At 40.3% G+C, this 18221-nt stretch overlaps 1 protein-coding gene across 2 annotated transcripts in view; it reads right to left on the minus strand.

The window, feature by feature from the left end:
* Positions 1-18221, minus strand: part of LOC146516593 (phospholipid-transporting ATPase ABCA1-like) — a 35725-nt gene that overhangs the window by 4948 nt on the left and 12556 nt on the right. The window contains exons 8-40 of one of the 2 annotated variants that reach the window (XM_085162604.1): positions 16913-17002; positions 11189-11432; positions 10930-11069; positions 10729-10845; positions 9746-9940; positions 8511-8719; positions 8088-8264; positions 7783-8005; positions 7327-7548; positions 6935-7139; positions 6718-6831; positions 6420-6594; positions 6150-6281; positions 5918-6057; positions 5670-5807; positions 5326-5555; positions 5070-5142; positions 4722-4924; positions 4543-4594; positions 4221-4325; positions 3828-3976; positions 3493-3617; positions 3156-3254; positions 2827-3016; positions 2450-2544; positions 2306-2338; positions 2088-2193; positions 1780-1854; positions 1033-1202; positions 758-935; positions 505-620; positions 265-409; positions 3-126 (exon numbers count right to left, since the gene is read on the minus strand). In XM_085162604.1, the coding sequence (XP_085018730.1) occupies positions 3-126; positions 265-409; positions 505-620; positions 758-935; positions 1033-1202; positions 1780-1854; positions 2088-2193; positions 2306-2338; positions 2450-2544; positions 2827-3016; positions 3156-3254; positions 3493-3617; positions 3828-3976; positions 4221-4325; positions 4543-4594; positions 4722-4924; positions 5070-5142; positions 5326-5555; positions 5670-5807; positions 5918-6057; positions 6150-6281; positions 6420-6594; positions 6718-6831; positions 6935-7139; positions 7327-7548; positions 7783-8005; positions 8088-8264; positions 8511-8719; positions 9746-9940; positions 10729-10845; positions 10930-11069; positions 11189-11432; positions 16913-17002 (4789 nt within the window). Of the gene's footprint in view, positions 1-2; positions 127-264; positions 410-504; positions 621-757; positions 936-1032; positions 1203-1779; positions 1855-2087; positions 2194-2305; positions 2339-2449; positions 2545-2826; positions 3017-3155; positions 3255-3492; positions 3618-3827; positions 3977-4211; positions 4326-4542; positions 4595-4721; positions 4925-5069; positions 5143-5325; positions 5556-5669; positions 5808-5917; positions 6058-6149; positions 6282-6419; positions 6595-6717; positions 6832-6934; positions 7140-7326; positions 7549-7782; positions 8006-8087; positions 8265-8510; positions 8720-9745; positions 9941-10728; positions 10846-10929; positions 11070-11188; positions 11433-16912; positions 17003-18221 lie in introns of both variants that reach the window. The other variant, XM_085162603.1, reaches the window with a different exon arrangement.

An 18221-nucleotide genomic window follows, 5' to 3' on the forward strand; every position in this document is an offset into this window, starting at 1 on the left:
ACCGAATCTCTCCAGAGCATCAGCCATTGCTTGATTCTTCACCATGTCAATAAGTCCTCTTCCCAAGCAGAAGTGAGGGAAGATGAGGAACACATTCTTCAGGATATCATTAATGCCACCGATTTCCTGAAAGAGGAATGAAGGCAGCATTTAGCCAAGAAAGGTTGAAAATTCAATGTCAGTCATTCAAAAACCTGCAACTCTAGATATTTTTGAGTAATTCCTTATAAATTTACAAGTCTCCTGCTACTAATAACTGCTTACATTGCTTCCAAACAGCTCGAGAACAAATGTGGACACGCTGCCGTTGATTCCTATCAGTATGTTGACGCTAGTAAGAACCACGTAGGCTGTGCTGGGTATTTTAAAGAAAAATGAAGCTGGGTACATCAGAGGGGTGATTGACCATCTGAAAAAAGACACAAACAGAATTTTATATGAAAACAGGCTAAAGATAAACAAAAACGGAAAGAGACAAAGAAATTGTGTTTGTGCCTAATTTACCCATATAGTAGCAGCAGCAGAGCCAGCACAGGCAGATTGGTGGAGGAGACGTAGGCGTCTTGTTGGAAACACACAAAGATGATGATCACCAGTGTGGCGGGAACGATGTAGTTACACTGCAAATGGGATAAAAAAAAATGTAATTTCAATAAGCTAGATGTTCTATCACGACTGTAGTCTGAAATTTTCAAGTCTTTTTTACACGGACTTGAGCGAAATGAACCTTAAGTTTAGAAAAACTAAAATAACTTACCATATCCCAGACAAAGTTGGCCAGCCAGTAGAGGAAGGGTTGCACTCCACTAATGAAGTGCATGTGTTTAGCCTTGTTCACTCTCTCTTGGATGAGAAAGACCACAAAACTGGCGGGCACAAAGGACATGGCGAAGATGACGCAAATGGACACGAGCACGTCCACCGACGTTGTCATCCTGGAAAAGAAATAACAAAAGACACAACGGGAGTAAGGAGAGGCCAAAGAGATAGTTAAACCTTTGAATTCAGCACTGTAGTCACTGTAATACTCACAACGCGACTTGTGAGAGCTGCTCCTTGGTGAGGTTGAGTGGATGATTGTAGGCAGTGATGCCAAACTTTGTGGGGTCTTTTCCACCTGGCAGACTCACCCGTAGAATGGCGTTGTTCATCACATTGAGGAAGGAACCAATGCTGTGCCAGCCTTTGTTGTTAAACCAAATCTGCATTAAGAGAGGTAATTGTGATAGTTTCACTTGATGTAACATTAGAGACTAATAAAAGGAGCTTAGACATAAAACAGCAGCTTGGAGATCAGCTAAGTGTTACAAGTCTGTAAGAGTAAAGAAAGTCTACAGCACTCATTTATTTTACCCCCTCTTGAGCACTTATTATCTTTCCACAGTCAAAGTAGCACTTAAAAAAACCCACTTAGGTTCTAATGTTATAGTGCATTTGCTGTTATTTTGGACACCAAATAGTGCCAGACACCATTTGCATTTAAAATGTGAAAGTACAAGTATAAGAAAAATACACATTACTTGGTACTCTGTAAGAAAGAAAACATAGGGCAATAAATCTCACCAATGTGGAGGGGAATCTATGTAATGTTCATTATCTATGACATACTCAACATAAATAGCATGTAGGTTGAGTACTACACATTTTGTGTGCAAGCTGCAGGTTTAACAATGGCATTGTTGAAGGAATTGATCAAGGAGGCTTTACTGTAATGTCCAGAGCCACGTGCTGTTGTATAACTGCTGTCTCGTGTGTGCATGTGTGCGTGTGTGTGCTAACCTTGACGTTATTCTTGGTGTCCAATCCTTGGATGAAACTGGAAAGACTGTGAAAGAAACGATCTGCTGCAGCTCCCTGGAGAATGGGCGAGGCAGCAGACAGAAGAAGTGAGCCAAGTCTTTTTTAGCACATGTGTAAACTGACACTGCTCAGACTTGTAATAAGATACCATGTTTATCATCAGTACAGCTGTAATTATAACAGCACAGACAGACCCCCTGTAAGAGTCTTATCCCGACAAAATCAAAGCAGGCCATTATGGAACGGTTTATGGGTTATGCAGTACATAATGTAATAAAATCTCTTACTCTTTCAAGATGGAAACGTCTCCTCAGCTGAGCAATTGCCCGATCAGTTTCATCTGTGTGGGCCAGAAATTGTGAACTCCTTGCACCTAATGAGAATCCGCCATATCTACAATAGATTACAGCCATTTTAATACTTTGAAAGGACACAGCTGAGAAGCACTCACTCAGTATTATTGATTTGTGAAGGAACTAAAGATGCATCATGTCTGTTACTGTACCTGAACTCGTTGACCCAGATCTTGTTCTTCAGGCTGTAAGAAAGGAAAAGAAATTACTCAGTGCTTGATAGTTGCTTGAATGAGAACAATTTGCATTTAAAAAAAATCAAGGTAAATAATAATAACATGTCAGAGGAGTGTTACCTCTTGCCAATGATCTGAGCGTAGGTCTTAACCAGATAGTCTGAAACGTTTCTGCCTGTTAAATTCTGCAGAGTGTCTGTCTCACTGAGCTTCATCTGGATACAAAAACAGACAAATCCGTTATTTCGTGTTCATTATTCATCTACTTGGTTGCTCACACTTATTATATTTTGTTTTAACTGGTTTTAGATTATATTTGCCATCTCAATTTCAATTATTTATTTATACAGAGCCAAATCACAACAACAGTCGCCTCAAGGTAATTTATGTTGTAAAGTACAGACCCTAGAATAATACAAAGAAAACAGAGAAAATATAATCATATGACCCCCTATGAGCAAGTGCTTTGGTAACAATAAGAAGGAAAGACCTCTAACCTGTGGTGGTGGAAGCCCCCCAGCTCCAGATGGACACTCGGGCAGCATCCTCTTGCGCCCTTCGCAGCTGCACTCACACAATGGAGACGGATTCTGCATGGTCCAATTTCCTTTGTCAAACATGTCCTTCACACTTTGAGAGACTTGAGGGACCGACCACTCATCTTGAACTGCAGTGCAGGGAATGTCCCTGGAGCATAAAGAGGGCGCTCATATTAAAATCTCCAATTTGTCCATATGCATTGAGCATTCTTCCTGAAATTCTGACTGATTCTTACACAATCTATAATATAGATCTAAATAGTTTTCCTAAATGTAAGTTAACTCACGGTATTGGCTGTCCTTCCATGCAGCGTGTTCCAAAGCCAGGTTCTGCTGTCAGAGCTCCAAGCAGATTGTTGGTATGAGGGTCTTCAGGCATGTCATTACTGCATTAAAACGCATTCCTTTTAATAACACATGACATTTTACACTATCTCTAAAAGTAGGAGAAATACATGTTAAAAGAACATTGTCACAAAATTCTAGTTAGCATTTACAGCTTTGGTAAGAACACTTAAGGATAGGCAGCGTTATGTAACGTTTTACATCTTTAATGGGCTGAGGAAAATGGGCTATTTTGCAAAACAATGGATTAAAGTTCTTTGCAGACAGATTTGATCTTACCTGATGAAGGTAAACTGTTCTCCATACATGCCAGGATCCAGAGCCAGGCTGGGGTACTTTCCAAATGGAGGAACGATCAGGCTGAAGACCAAGGCAATACACACAAACACTGCCGGAAGCACAATCTGAAAGATAACAGCACTGATGTTAAAAGAGAAAAATACAGCTATTATTTTATAGAATCAGAATCAGCATCAGAAAGACTTTTATTTATCCCCAAGGGGCAATTAAGTTAGTAGTTAGGAAGAGCCTCATGATTGAGCGAGGCATAAACATTCATATAATGGCTAACAGTGTGTGTAGAGCCCATATATGTGGGTTTAATGCCAGTATACCTGGGCAAAGAAGCCCTTCCTAGAGCGTCGAGCATAGAGGAATCGTTTCCACAGTAGTGCTACAAACTGCTGTCTCTTCAGACTCCAGCCTTTCACTTGGTATGACCCTTTGCCATCTGTTCCACTAAGCCAGTCGGTCTCACGGGATTCTGGACACAGACAACATGATACCCATCAGCAAAACTGCAGTGTGACAACATGGAAACATAACTTGTGACACATGGATTGTAATAACTTAATGTCTGCAAATTTGTAATTTTGTTTATATGTATATATCTGGTAAAATGAAACTTTAGGTACAAGCATAGGCTGAAAGATTTGATGAATGATAGCAAAAAAGATCTTTGCTATCACTGCACTTCATGCTGGGTAATCCATTTCTACCTGGGTCACCTTCAGAGTCATTGAAATCAAAGTCATCCTCAGTGAAGGGCTTCAGGCAGCTCTGGTGATCTCCGAACGCATGACGACGACGGGTTCTGGTGGGCACGACTCCATCTGCAGCCACATGAGAATCAGTGAGTTAAGCTAAACTATTTAAATTCCATTGTTTTGTCTTCTCTATGTTCCCTGATGCTTCCTATTTAAGACTCGGTGTACACAGCATTTAATTTCTAATTATTTCATCTAATGTTTACCAACAAATGGTGTTATAATGTAGATTGCATAGGAGACGTTAGGTGTGGAAATGTTGGAATAAATATCCCAGATTTACCTGAGAGCTCAACTGAATCCACTCCACTGTCCTCAGCCACTTTCAAGAAAATCTGAAGAGTTAGAGGGAAATAAATTAAAATACTAGCTAAGGTGAAAACAGACTGCAAAAAATAATGCAAATGACATATAAATATGTAAAAAAGTTAACTCCAACCAAAGGAAAATGTAGTATCTTACTTCTTCTAGGGTGGTATCAGATATTCCATAACTTGAGATTCCCAAGTCAGTCAGTCGGTCATCAAGCTCATGAAAGAGCTCCACAAAGGCGCCATCTTTTGCAGCCTGGTAGGGCAAGACATAGGCGAGTTCATGGCCGAGATCCTCCACCAGGCGAGCCTCAGGGACATGCTTGAAAATCACATTGGAAATGAGAGAGACATCTGTGGGGAAGAAAAAGCAGAGAGAGTGAGAAGTTAGTAAACGGACAGAGGTCATTTTACATTACAGCTTTCCTTTTTGGAGCTCAAACTGATAATGTGGGCTTAATTTTATAAGAAAGACAGCCACTTTGTTATTGATTCTTACCAATAGTAGTGGTTTCACTTTCTGGTTCACTGCCAAGACCAGCATCTGAACTGCTTTCTGATACACTGTCCTCCTGTTTAAAAGACAAGACAATGTTAAGAGGGAAGAAAAAGACTAAATCAGTTGTCCTTCACTAGCAACTGGCATGCATATTTTCTATTTTACTATAGTAGAGTATATTTCTGTATTAATGATACAGAAAGTTTTTTTTTCTTCATTTGAAAAAGCTTAATATTGCTTTTTAAATTTCTTGTACCTTTTCTGTTTTCTTGCTATAGGAGACTGTGCTTGCAGAATTCCTGCATGACTGTAGTGTCAAGTCATAGTCTCTCTTGACCAGGGTCAGGTAGTAGCCTGTCCCCAAGTGGGTCTTCAGGAAAAGAGAGGAGCCTACGCAACACAGCTTCCCGTGCGAAATGATGGCAATGCGGTCACCCAGGATGTCAGCCTCGTCCATGTGATGAGTGGACAGGATGATAGTGCGGCCTAAGAATAGAAAAAACTGAATTTGTCATTTCATTCTTGGGGGTGGATTTCTTGACTCAAATTCTATGTAAAACTACAAAAATAACAAGCTAAGACAATATCAGTTCTAGTTACCTTGTCTGTATTTGAGCAAGAGATCCCAGATGCCCCTGCGTGCGTAGGGATCAACACCAGCTGTGGGTTCATCCAGGATCACAACCTTTGAACCACCAACAAAAGCCAAGGCCACTGACAGCTTCCTCTGCATCCCACCTAAAAAGACATCAAGAAATAAAAGTCAGTGTCAGACTTTCTGTAAAAGCGTTAAACAGGAAATCCCTTTGCACAACCTGCCCACTGAAATAAATCAAATTTAAACTGACCGGACAGGGTGCTTGTGCGAGACTTTCGTTTGTGAGGCAGTCCAACATCATTCACAATTTGTTCCATTTCCGCCTTCACCTTCTCCTCTGAAAGACCCTTCAGGCGGGCGTAGAACCAGATGTGTTCCTCGACTGTCAACCTGCATTACAGCAAGCAACAGTTCACTTAACAGCCAAAGCACAAAAGACTGAAAGTTTCCACAAAAGTCTGTCCCCAGTAACGCATACGTACATGCTGAAAAGTACGTTGTGTTGAGGGCATACACCCAGATTCTGCCGGATTGTGCTGAGTTCAGAACGAATGTCTTTGCCGAGAATGTAGGCTGTGCCAGAGGTGGGTGGAAACAGCCCTGTCAGGATTGACCTTGATCAGAAACAAGAAGGAAACACAAAAATACAGTCAGCACTTCAGCTGGGCAAACTTTTAAATCCTTTATCAAGTGTCGAACTCTCAGCTCAGCAAAACTTGGGAGCACTGTAGACGACATGTGCACTATCTTACATAGTTGTGGTTTTGCCAGCTCCATTGTGTCCGAGGAAGGAGGTGATCTGTCCCTCATAGAATCTCAGGGACAGGCCGTCCACGGCCAGTTTGTTTCCATGGCTGTAGATCTTCACGAGATTCTCAATGTAAACACCTGGCTCTATGTGGCTTGGCTCTTCCTCAATGCAGACAGCTGCAAATCAGACACAAAAAAACAGCATAATTTATCCTGGTATTCCATCCAAACTTTACGTAGTTTAAAGTGAAGATGTGTTGTATATCTAAAAATTATGATAATAATGATTATGATATGTACCATCAGCGTTACCCTTCTTTGACAGAGGGGTGGAGATGTTCTTGTTCTCTTTTTCTCCACACCAATATGTCCTAGTGAAGGGAAAATACCAGGGCCTAGGGATCCCATACTGACCTGTAACAGAATGTATTGCTTGTCAAATAATTCATATTGCTCATGTGCAATTTGTCCGCTAAAGGGAAAAATACCCAAACTGCATAGTTTTTGCACAACTCACCAGGGAACACAGCTTCAATGTACCAGGTCATTATTCCGTACAACACAGCGTCAAACAGCATGAGGCAGATGGAGGTGGTCAGGTTGTAGCTGTCTTCCTCTAGAGGGCTGGCAAGTAGGTTTGACCACTGTATTCCCACTCCTTGCTCCTCAAAGAGGGCAAAGTACTCACATCCAAAACCGAAAGCCACAGGAGAAAGGAGACTCTGTGAAAATGAAAGAGCATTCAAATTTTAGGACAGAAAATTATCCCTGCATACAGCAAGCTTGTTTTTAATCCCTATATTCAAACATAGAAGTAATATTTTAAGACAAAGGCACGAGGAAAGAGTACAAAATGCAAAAGAATCATGTTTGTATTCATAAGTGTGTAATTAAATCTATTCAACACACCACAACAATTTTTGCTCCAAAGCCCACGTAGTCCTGCCAGGCAACACAAAGCACGTAGGGCAGGTAGAGAGTGAAGTATATAATGCCACCGCAGGCGGCTGCCAAGTTGGCACGAGAAAACAGCGTGCTGATGAGAAAGCACTGCATGATGGTAACTACGCCAAACGATCCCAGGAAGAGAAACACAACGCCGGAGTCACTGTAAGGCAGCAGGTTACCCATCTGAGAAGGACGTCAGACAAAAGAGACAAGGAGAGAAAAGAATGATGTCAGTTGTTTTCCACCTTTTAATTAAATTTGGAGACATCATGGAAAAAGAGTGACTTAATTGTGCTGAGTATGAACATCTGCAATGATCGGTGCGAGTATGTTCACTTGTTTTCTATAATTTGCTGACATTCCTTCATGGTGACATATTGGGCATACGTGTGTGTGTGTGCCTGTGGCTGCACCAACCTTCAATAACATCACCAACAACCCAGCGCTGATCAGCAGGGGGATTAAACTGCTGATGAACCAGCTGAGCCAAAGGGTGCCGTTGTTCAGTCCCATGATTCTCATGGTCTCTTTGAGGCGTGCCTCTTTCTCGTATACCACTCCCTTGATGATGATAGCTACTGAGTACATCCATGCCAAGGTCATGAAGAGAGGCATTGACCGACTCATCACACGCAGGAATCTGAAAAAGCGCATTGAATGTTACACACATGTCCTCTGTAGAACTGAAACACATTCTTTTTTTAACCACAGCATTCACTTACATATCATCAACGTAGCAGGGGTAGGGCATCTGCTGAATGTAGATTCCTGTCTTCTGCTTGGTGCCGGTGACAGCTCTGATAATTCCTTGTTCGATTACATCCTGCAGGTAGGAAAACCCACCCCAGACATACCGCAGGTCCTCAAAGGGGTCTGCCCTGGGACCAGGGTCCCAATATCTGCAAAACAAGATGAAAATCAAGAGGGTAAATGGTAAATGGCCTGTATTTGTAAAGCGCTTTTACTAGTCCCGCCTATGGACCCCAAAGTGCTTTACACACCCAGTCATCCACCTATTCACTCTCACATTCACACACTGGTGGAGGCAGCTACAGTTGTAGCCACAGCTGCCCTGGGGCAGACTGACAGAAGGGTCAAAGGAGGGTCAAATAAATAAAAACCGTCTGTTCAACACGGCCACTTACCCGTCTTTAATCTTATTTGTTCTCTCCACATTATCGATGTCCATACGGATTTTGTAATTGACATTGGGTGGCAGGTCAGTGCTGTTGTTGTGGGCAATGTCAGGAAACACGATTCCAGCCCAAAACCTCTGGTTATCAAGAAGACCCATGGACTTGTTGACCAATCGCTCCTCATTAGCCACTGGCTCCAGCTTGTCCAGGTTCACACACTGAAGGATTTTGATAAAGAATGGATTTAATTAGAGTTTAGCTAGAAACAGGCACTTTTGCAATAACTTTTATCTGAAAATTGTTCATACTGAAGACGCCATCAGCCTGCAGACATCGAGTTCAAGTGTTAAATCCTTAACAGCTCCAAAACAAACTACTCCGCTCTTACGAATGCTAAAAAAGTTTCAGCTCAAGTAGTCACACAGTTTCTCAGAATTACATTTATTTAAACTGGAAAACAGCAATGAACTTTACACCCGATTGCACAAACTCAGGTGCTTTTGTAACCACACCAGGATTGTTTAGCTGATTTGTTGAGAGCTCCTACAGATTAGCTTCAGACTTTTTTAGTTGACAGAAGCAGACTTGTACCAGATCCTCCCACAGCAAGTCTCTACTATGCCAACAGAAAGCTAGAAAGCATAATGAAATGTGGGTGGACGATAACAATTAAAATACACCATATGCTACATATGTATGTCATTTTTGACTGTTTACGGTTGTCCTCGACACAGTTCACAGTGCAAGAAGCTTCACACATCATATGATCTTAAAGGGTGAAACAGTCAGTAGGTCAGTGAGTTGTTTGTGAGTTTGCGGAACATGTAATTGACCCTAAGTGAAGCTTTTTAAGTGATTTGTATTGCATTTGTGCATTTAATAACATTATCCACAGTGGCTAGAGACAACAGGTCAGACAAAACCAGGTCAGATTCACATTGAGATTCACACTAAAATGATCAATTACAGTAATAAAATTATCTATCTATGGGAAGTAAATAGCTGTGAGGATCTGAAAGCAGTTCAAATGCACTGAACAGTGGAAGATGATGGCAGATTTGTACTGTGATGCCAAAAAATGTAAAATTAGCTGGGGTTTTGTCTGCATGCATGAAGACCTATTCTACAGACACAACTTCAGACTCACGTTATTATGGCTTTAATCCCAAAATCTCAAAAAACATGGCAGCACATGACAGTTTGGTGTGCACTTTTTGCTAATACATGCTTTTATTAACACTAACCTCCATGAAACGAGAAATGGTCTGTATGGCGTGGTTGGTTTCATTGAAGACATCTCTCCAGGTGTAGACCGATCCTGCGTGTTTTTTGTTAACTGAGGTCTTAGAGAGGAATGCTGCTATATCTGACACGCGCAACTCAGTCCCACTAAGCTGGGTGTTAAGGAACATAGCGCTGGCATTATTCTGGAGCAGGGTCTGCAAAAAGAAAAAATAACATTTAATAACCAATAAAATCAAAGTAACAATGCTGATTTTGATATAAAAAAAATATTTAAGATGCTGGAAAAGCTGAAAGTTCTTTTTTTTTTCATTTAAATTGTCTTTTAACCTTCTTCTTTTTGTGATGCAAAATGCCAAACTGTGAAAAAATCCTGCATGCATTCTTGCTTGTTTGGGCAGTTTATCCCTGACAGCAACTTATCATTAAACTCAAAATGCAGCTCATTATCAGTAAGTAACATCAAAGTATTTTTACAACCCTTCACCACCAGGTGGTGCTTTATGTAATTCCCACATGAAAATGCTGAACAGATTTCTCAGGCACAGCCATGTTATAAACTACATGTCTTCTTATTGTGATATATTTTTGAGAACATAATAACAAGTAAACTGACTCCAATAGGATGAATCCAGAACGATGCTCACTAATCTCGGCAGAACAAGTAGTCAACCAAGCACATGTGTGGTTGGTCCGGCTCTTTTCTTATTTGAATGAGAACAAGTGTGGCCTAAATGAGATCAGTTCTTATTTTTTGTTTATGAGCTTTTTTTTCCTCAGCTGCCAAATTCTCATTTCGATAGCTTCAAATAAATTCATCAAAAAAATCCCAGAACATAAACACTCTTTGCTATTGAGGTCACATCAGATATATAATTATACATAATTACATTTCAGTAAAGGCGATCCTTTCATGTAAACAGGAAGCACACAAAGCAGACAGCTCTGATGTGTGCCAAAGGAAAATGCCCCTGCACGCACTCACCCTGACCAAGTCCATTTCCTCGCTATTCTCCATAAAGTTCCAAATCTTGGGCTTCATCTCCTCCCACATCCCTCCAAGGTCCCTCAGCACACCCAGCTCCTGGAAGGTCTTATTAACCTGAAAGACCCACCAAAGATAATTTCATTTAATGGTTCATACACACCTCTAATGGGGATTTTATATGTTAAGCGATAACTATACCTCGTGGATGATCCTCTGTGTTGCTGGAGTGTCTGGTGTATAAAGGATCTTCCCCATGAGAAGGGGCTTCAGAGCTCGCCAGATCATTCTGGAAATGGGACTGGACTCCAGGTTCCTCATCAAATTGTTACAATAAGGAGCTGAAAAATAAAAATAGAGACATTTAAATGGTGAACCTTGTATTAGTAACAACAAAATATTTGACTAACAAACTGTACTATTGTGAAACTAAATTGATAGATGAGCTCTGGACACTTACTGGAGGAGTTATCGTAAGTGGAGATGGGTTCACTGTCATTATCGTTGCCGTGGTTTCCAAAAAGGGCCTTGTAGTTGTTGTCTTCATACCAGTTGAGAGACTTGATTTTGAGGCCCCCTCCCTCAGGATGTCCACAGACGATACGTGACACGGCCTGGTACATCTGATTTGGAGACCCTGTAGCATTTGCGGTAAGATACAGGATCTCCTTTCGCATATCCTTCCAACTCTTCATACTGGAAAGCTGTAGTAGAGACAGGCAGATAGAAATGTCAACATATTGATGATTGCTAGGTGGCAGTAGGTCAAATTAGAGATCTACTTCTCATGTCCTCAAAAAATCGGTTGACAATCTTTGGTTTGTCTACACAAATAGAGATAATGCTCCTGAAAAGACCTATTTTAGACACAAAATATCATCTTAAAATATTAGAACAATTTTTATTTTTCAGGCAGGAGGCATTTTTTTTTTTAACCATATTGCCTTTTTACAGTAAAGTAACTACATATATTTAAGACTGTCACTTTTATTTTTTTTAATTATGCAGATCCACATGGTTGAAATTCATCCTGAATGACGACATGAGTGTGTTTAATGCACCACTGATCACTTCAAGTGTCATCCCACACGTGTTCGAAGTTGCTTTGCACACATTTCTTCTTCAGGTATTCTCAAATGTCCTGAATGAGTAAACGGATAACGAGCAAATTGAAAATAATATGCCCACATCCTTATTTGAAAAGGGATCGTTTGTGACAACAGTTATATAAAATGTTTGAGTGCCTGTGTGTGACACTGGAGGTGTGAAGATATTGAAGGTTATCATCTCCTCTATGGTTGGTATTCTGGACGTGGAAGTCAAGTGCTGCACTGAGGGGTGGAGACACTTAGCACTTAGCTGTCTGCCTGCCTCAGATAAATTTAACTGGTGTTCCTGGTCTATCGTTATGCCTGCGTATGTGTGTGCATGAGGAGAGGTCAGATAAAATGTAACACGTATTTCTGCACGTGACTTGCATGCTACTGCTGAGCGTCTTACATAAAAAGCAGCTGTGATGATGATATTTATCATAGTGTACATTTCACATGTGTACGTTTTGTAACAAATAACACAGAACTTGCATTGCATTTCAACAGCAGTTATTTCTGCTAGTTTTCTGCTGCTTATGCATGTGTTTTTAATGTGCACACAGATAAAGGAAAATTGACTTTTAAGTTAGATAAAATTTGTGACATTCACTCATCATTCAGTTAAAGATTTGTTTGGCATTGGCACAAAATGTAACAAATCTAAAATGACCAAGATTATTTTCTTTTGCATATCCTTCCAGTTTTAATCTCCAGAAAAACTGGAATTATTGTGATGTCAACATACATTTGCATTGTTACATCAAACTGAAGGAAGCAGGGAGTTCATTCTGGTTCACACTGAGGTTACTACAGGTCATCAGACAAGTCCACACTAGTTCACTGTTAAGTTTCCAAACTGGTCATCAGCTACCTACACATGCAATTATGTCACCGACTCGTGACAGAGAAGGATGTCTTTTGTTAAAGTAAAAAAGAAAGAAAACAGACGATAACTTCAGCAATTCCAGCGTCACACACGCACAAAAAAAAAATCAAGCATTTCAAGTCAACTCAAAGGGGGACTTTTGTGAAAGGAAGGGGGGTACTAGGGCATACGGTAAGTTTGAGCTTTGTGCTTTAAGCATGGAGGATGAAGGAATCAGACCCTTTCTTGAAAAAATGAGATAAAAATGTGAGAAAGAAAGAAAGCAAGAAAGAAACTGAAGAAAAACAAACAAACAAACAAACAAGACAGTGTGTGAGAGGCTGCAGCAGGAGGTAGAAATGAGCACAGAAAGCAGAGGAAGGTACGAGAACAAAGAAAGGTTACTATCGGGCGTTCTCGTAACTGGCAAACATCCGCAGGCTCCACAAGTACAGCCCTATTATTCTGACAACTGTTACTGAGTACATGCTCATTGACACAGAAACACACATGCACACACACAAACGCATATAAACACATTCAAGCCAGACAAGTAGAAACGCACACGCCTTTCTGAAATGCCACGCATTCCTGCTTTAGACTGAAAACCACAATTTTCTCTGTCATCTTTGTCACTTAATATCAGCTGTTTCATGTCATTTTTATTCATTTATTTATTCGCTATTTGCCAGGCAAACAAATATTCAACGTAGTTTTCAAACAAGGAGAAACTGAGCCATAATTTAAAGACCTGTTGCGTCCTACATTTGCACTCGCTGAGCTCGTTTTGCATGCGGTCGCTTTGCAGCTGATCCTGCAGCCACATCAAATGGTCACATGCTTTCCTGCTCTGTCATGTACAAAGAACTGTGGGTGATGATTTCTGTCAGCATGTGTCTGTCTGTGCTGACTGGGTGCATATCAGAGTCTTTTAGGAAGTTTTGTTTTGTAGCTGTCACAGTACATTAAAAAAATATCAGGCTATGCATATGTGTATGTGTGTGTTTGTATTTAACACTGCATGTAGCCACCAGGCAAAATTTATATATAGTGCGTACTTGCCTTGTGCTGAAAACGTTTTTGTGTGACTAAATTAATGTGTCATTTCCCTAGTGGGTTACTGCCCATGTTATCTTGGGTGACTAGGTGACTAATACACACATCCATGCAGGAACTTGCACAAAAATACACACACGCACATCCACACAGACATGGAGGCAGCAGAGAAAGATCATCCTAGAGTAACCCCACAGCTGAGTCTACGCGAGGTTACTAAAGTTCAAGTTTCCGCTCAAGCACACAGCTATTTAGACGAGAACAGACCCTCGGAGGGCAATCCTAAAATAATTGTGAACATCAAATCACAAGTATAAAATACATTTACATAACTTTGTGACCCAAAACAATAGAATAGGAGTTGCAGGTGCACACAGTTGTTCTTTCTAATAACGTAAACCTATTAGAAAAACACATAACAATACACTGATCATTATAAAACAGGAAAGAGTAAATAAGTGAAGAATGTTGCTGTATGCACTGTAAACTGGGCTTCTTTGTGAAAAATTCTAATGAACACTGTACAAGTCAAAAAAGTTAAGCTAAAAGCTTTTCTCTTGTTCGTCTGGTCATGTCAGAGATTCAGCTGACTTTACAAACTCTAAAAAGAGTTTTAAATGAATTTTTCACAAATAGTCTGCATTTGCCAGGCTCGCCAGAGAAGACAATTCATGACCCCCTTTTCAATAATTGCCACCAATCATAATGAAGGTTTTAGTATAAATTCTAAGGGGGGATTCCAGATTATTAGTGCACAAATGCCTGCCTCCTCAGCAAAAACAAAATAATCTACTTACAAACTGAGAAAAGGCTTCAGATAAAGTACTTAAGTAATTAGTTTAACAATACATTAAAAATTTAAACTCATCATGGCTAGCAGAGAAATAAAAGGCAGCGACTTGTCTGATTCAGACAACGACCATTATGTATGTCTGACATGGACCATTTCTTTTTGCATAATTTTCCATGTAGTTATGAGATGCTGGTTGATAAGAATAGTTACATCTTATTGCTCCATAATGCCAGGCTCGCTCATACTACTTATCCAGTGTTTAATGAAAAGCCACGAGGTAGCTAAAACCCTGCCCACCTTGCCCAGTTATGTGAATATTTATGTATTCAATGCAATTCAATTCATACTGCAAGCATTTTGCATGCTGTGTGTACTTTAAAAAGTAGACATTTTTGAAAAAATAAACCCAAACAAACATTTGATAGGTTTGTAGCATAAACCTATTCGCTGGAACGTTCAAGACAATTTAACTACACAGCAAAGCAAGACACGAGTAGGCAAAGTTCTTTATGTTTCTCGTGCACGGGAGAGAACTGGACAAACGCCGTTCCACCGCTTGACCCCAGTTGCTCTCGTCCGCTCCCCCGTAACACTGCTCTTTTATTGAGGTTACATGAATATACATAGGTTCATTAACATATGAAGTCTACATACACACAAAGAGTACCTTGCCTGTGCGTTGTGTAAGTTTGTGTGTGTGTGTGTGTGGGGGGGGGGGGGGGGCAGAGCGTGACCCCATAATCGACTTCCCTAAACCTGCTGGTCTAGAAGTCCAGCAGTTCATCTAAACAAAAGGCACTTAGAGTAAAACAGATATAGATGTGTTTGCTATACCGTATATCGGCAAGAAAAGATACAACCTTGCTCATGATCCCAAGAGGTCTGTGATCTATGCCAGAACACTCTGGAGAGGAGTGAACGCACCCCCCTCTTCATGCTACACAGAGTTGTTACAGACCTCCTAGGATGAGACATTCTTTCAATCTACAAATGATTATATACTTCTAAGCATATATGAGTAGATATTTCTAAGCATAAATGACAATCAACAACATAAACCTGACACATTAAAAACATTAACATCTGTACTTTTTTTCATGAGGTTTGTCACAGGTTTGTCACTGGTAATGTGGAAAAGGGCTTTTTCTTTGCTCCTGAAGAGAAATTCTGAAAATGCATTAAGCTCTTTATGCCATTCAATAGTGATAAGCCTTGGCTTGAAACACAGGCTGTGAATGATTTTTGGTTGGGAACAAGAGGGTACATGATTGCATGTCTCCATTCTGGCAGCTGCATACCTCATCTATCAGCCAGCTAAGCAACGTCATATAATCTGCTTCTAACAAAGTAACAGACTGAAAAGAATTATAGTCTTTTTTTGGTCATTATGCCACTGCATGATAGCAATTCATTCCCAATTTCAGCAACCTAAAACATAACCAAGTCTCCAGTGACGTGTAAAAGTTTCTAAGCAGCTGTGGCCAAAATGAATATAAGCATGGTAAATCACAGAGGAAGTTGTGCAAGAATGATTTCAGTTGAAATTCTTTTTAAAAAAAAACCATTTTTCATGAGATTATGCTTATCAATCATTTACACAGAACAGAGAGTGGAATAATGCAACATCAGCTGCCAAGAAGAGGAGAAGACAGAAGTACATTGGTGTTCTTGCAGCTGCTTAGGAGGAACATACACCAACACATACACACACTTGCATTCGCGACTGGATCTTTATGTTTTGCCAACTCACCAAGCAGGGGCCTGAGAGAAAGAAGGCTGTGTTGTTGCTTCTCTCGTTTCTAACTACACTCCAGCAACGCTAAGATACATTAGCTCAGACGTGGATGTGAGTGTGCATGCACGTGATTCTATACTGCTTGTCTGCAATGATGTGAGACAAGTGAAGACAGTGCACCTGGTTGCCTGCTGAGCAAAGCTTTTACAGGAATATTTCACAGCCTGCTTACTTTTATCTAAGCTTCAACAAGATGCATTACTGTAGTTTTTTATACTTTAGACTATAATTTATTTTCTGCTGTTTGTACAAAAACGTGATCTGTGGTGCAAAATCGCTTAAAAACAGAGGGACCCTAGTAAATCAGAGCACACTGTGTCAGTAGAGGAGATCTGATTTTATATGAGGTGTTATAAAAGACTCATATAAGAACAACCTTTTCGAATCAAACTGCACAGTGTGCTTTCTATTACTTATTACTACCTCGACCCTAACTTTAAATATCTTTAGTGAGATTTGGTTCTTGGTAAGCATTGATTTTATAGGGGACTGAACTTTGGACACAAATACCTCAGTAACCTTGTTTGTTCGTGTTATGTTAACATGGGGGGGGGTTACGTTATCTGTATACATCGTGTGTTTACCTCAACGGCCAGTGCTCCCAGGCTTTCCAGAAGATTGTCGGTTGCAGCTGAGACTTCCTGAATGTCTTTTGGATCAGACCTCACATCCCTCTGTGAGATACAAAGAGGACAGTTACTGTGCTGTAGAGATTTTTAAGGTAGCCTGCACAAATAAAAATAGACTGGCTATTTTCTAATTGCTTTTGTTCTTGCAAAATATACTACTAATGACCACAGGAGAAGATTTATCACACAGGCAGAGAAAGGTGAGAAAGTTGTGGGGTAAAGAGGAGGAATAACATTTGGGTCAAAGGTGAATGAAGAGGGACCCAAGAAAGAACAACAGGTCAATGTTAGTTTGACCTAGGTTTCCATTTGTCAGACTGCTGTGAGTATACAAGTGCGTGAGAGTGTTCTCATATATCACACTTAGTTGTCAGCTGGTGGAATGTCTGAAATTCGATAAAGCACAGGTGCTTCTGAAGACAGAATGGCTTTCTAAGAAGAGAGAAAGACAATTTAACTTTCTAGTAAGTTCTTTCTCTCTAAGTTGCTCGCTCGTCTGCCTGACTTTCTCCTGCCTTAACAATTTCTCCACTGTCCCTCTGTTTTACACACACATGCATGCACATACGCATGCACAAATGGGGAGAAACTGCCTTGTGCAAGTTCCGGTCTTCATATGATGCAATTCAAATTTTTTCCTGTTGGAAAAATTTCCCAGTCTTGCATCATTGTTTTAAAGACTCAATTAAAAAGACATACACATGATTTTTTGGCTTGATAAAATCACGCTTCTCTGAGCCAGAACTGTTCCTTATTTACACGCGAGTGAGCAAGACAACACCAGCAATGGTTATTAACTTTACTGACAATGATGACATTCAGAGATATTCTCCATTTCTCTCCTCCTGTGTTTGTTTCTTGTTTGAACATTCTGTGCTGCATAATGTTGGCTGACCTCTTCCCATCCTTCCAATCATGACTCACGTTTCTATCATGGGTTTGGAGGGAAAGGGCAGGCTTTTTGGAAACATGCAGGGAGAAGGGAGGTTAAGCTGAAAAGAAAAAAAAAACCCCAAAGCAAACAAAAAATAGACATGGGAGCACAAAATATAAGAGATTGTGGTGATAACTATAATTCCTTTTGACCACTGACTGGTCAAAATGTGTTTTTATAAAGAACATTTGTGATTCTCCTTGCAAAAGAAGGCTAGGGACTTCTAAAAAAAGTACTTTGTTTGACTGAAAAACACTTTGGGGATATCTGAATAAATACATGAGCACTAGTAATAGTTTTACTATAACCATGAAGCGTCACAGTTCCGTG

Source organism: Neolamprologus multifasciatus, chromosome 6 (assembly GCF_963576455.1).
Source record: "Neolamprologus multifasciatus chromosome 6, fNeoMul1.2, whole genome shotgun sequence".
Taxonomy (NCBI): Eukaryota; Metazoa; Chordata; class Actinopteri; order Cichliformes; family Cichlidae; genus Neolamprologus; species Neolamprologus multifasciatus.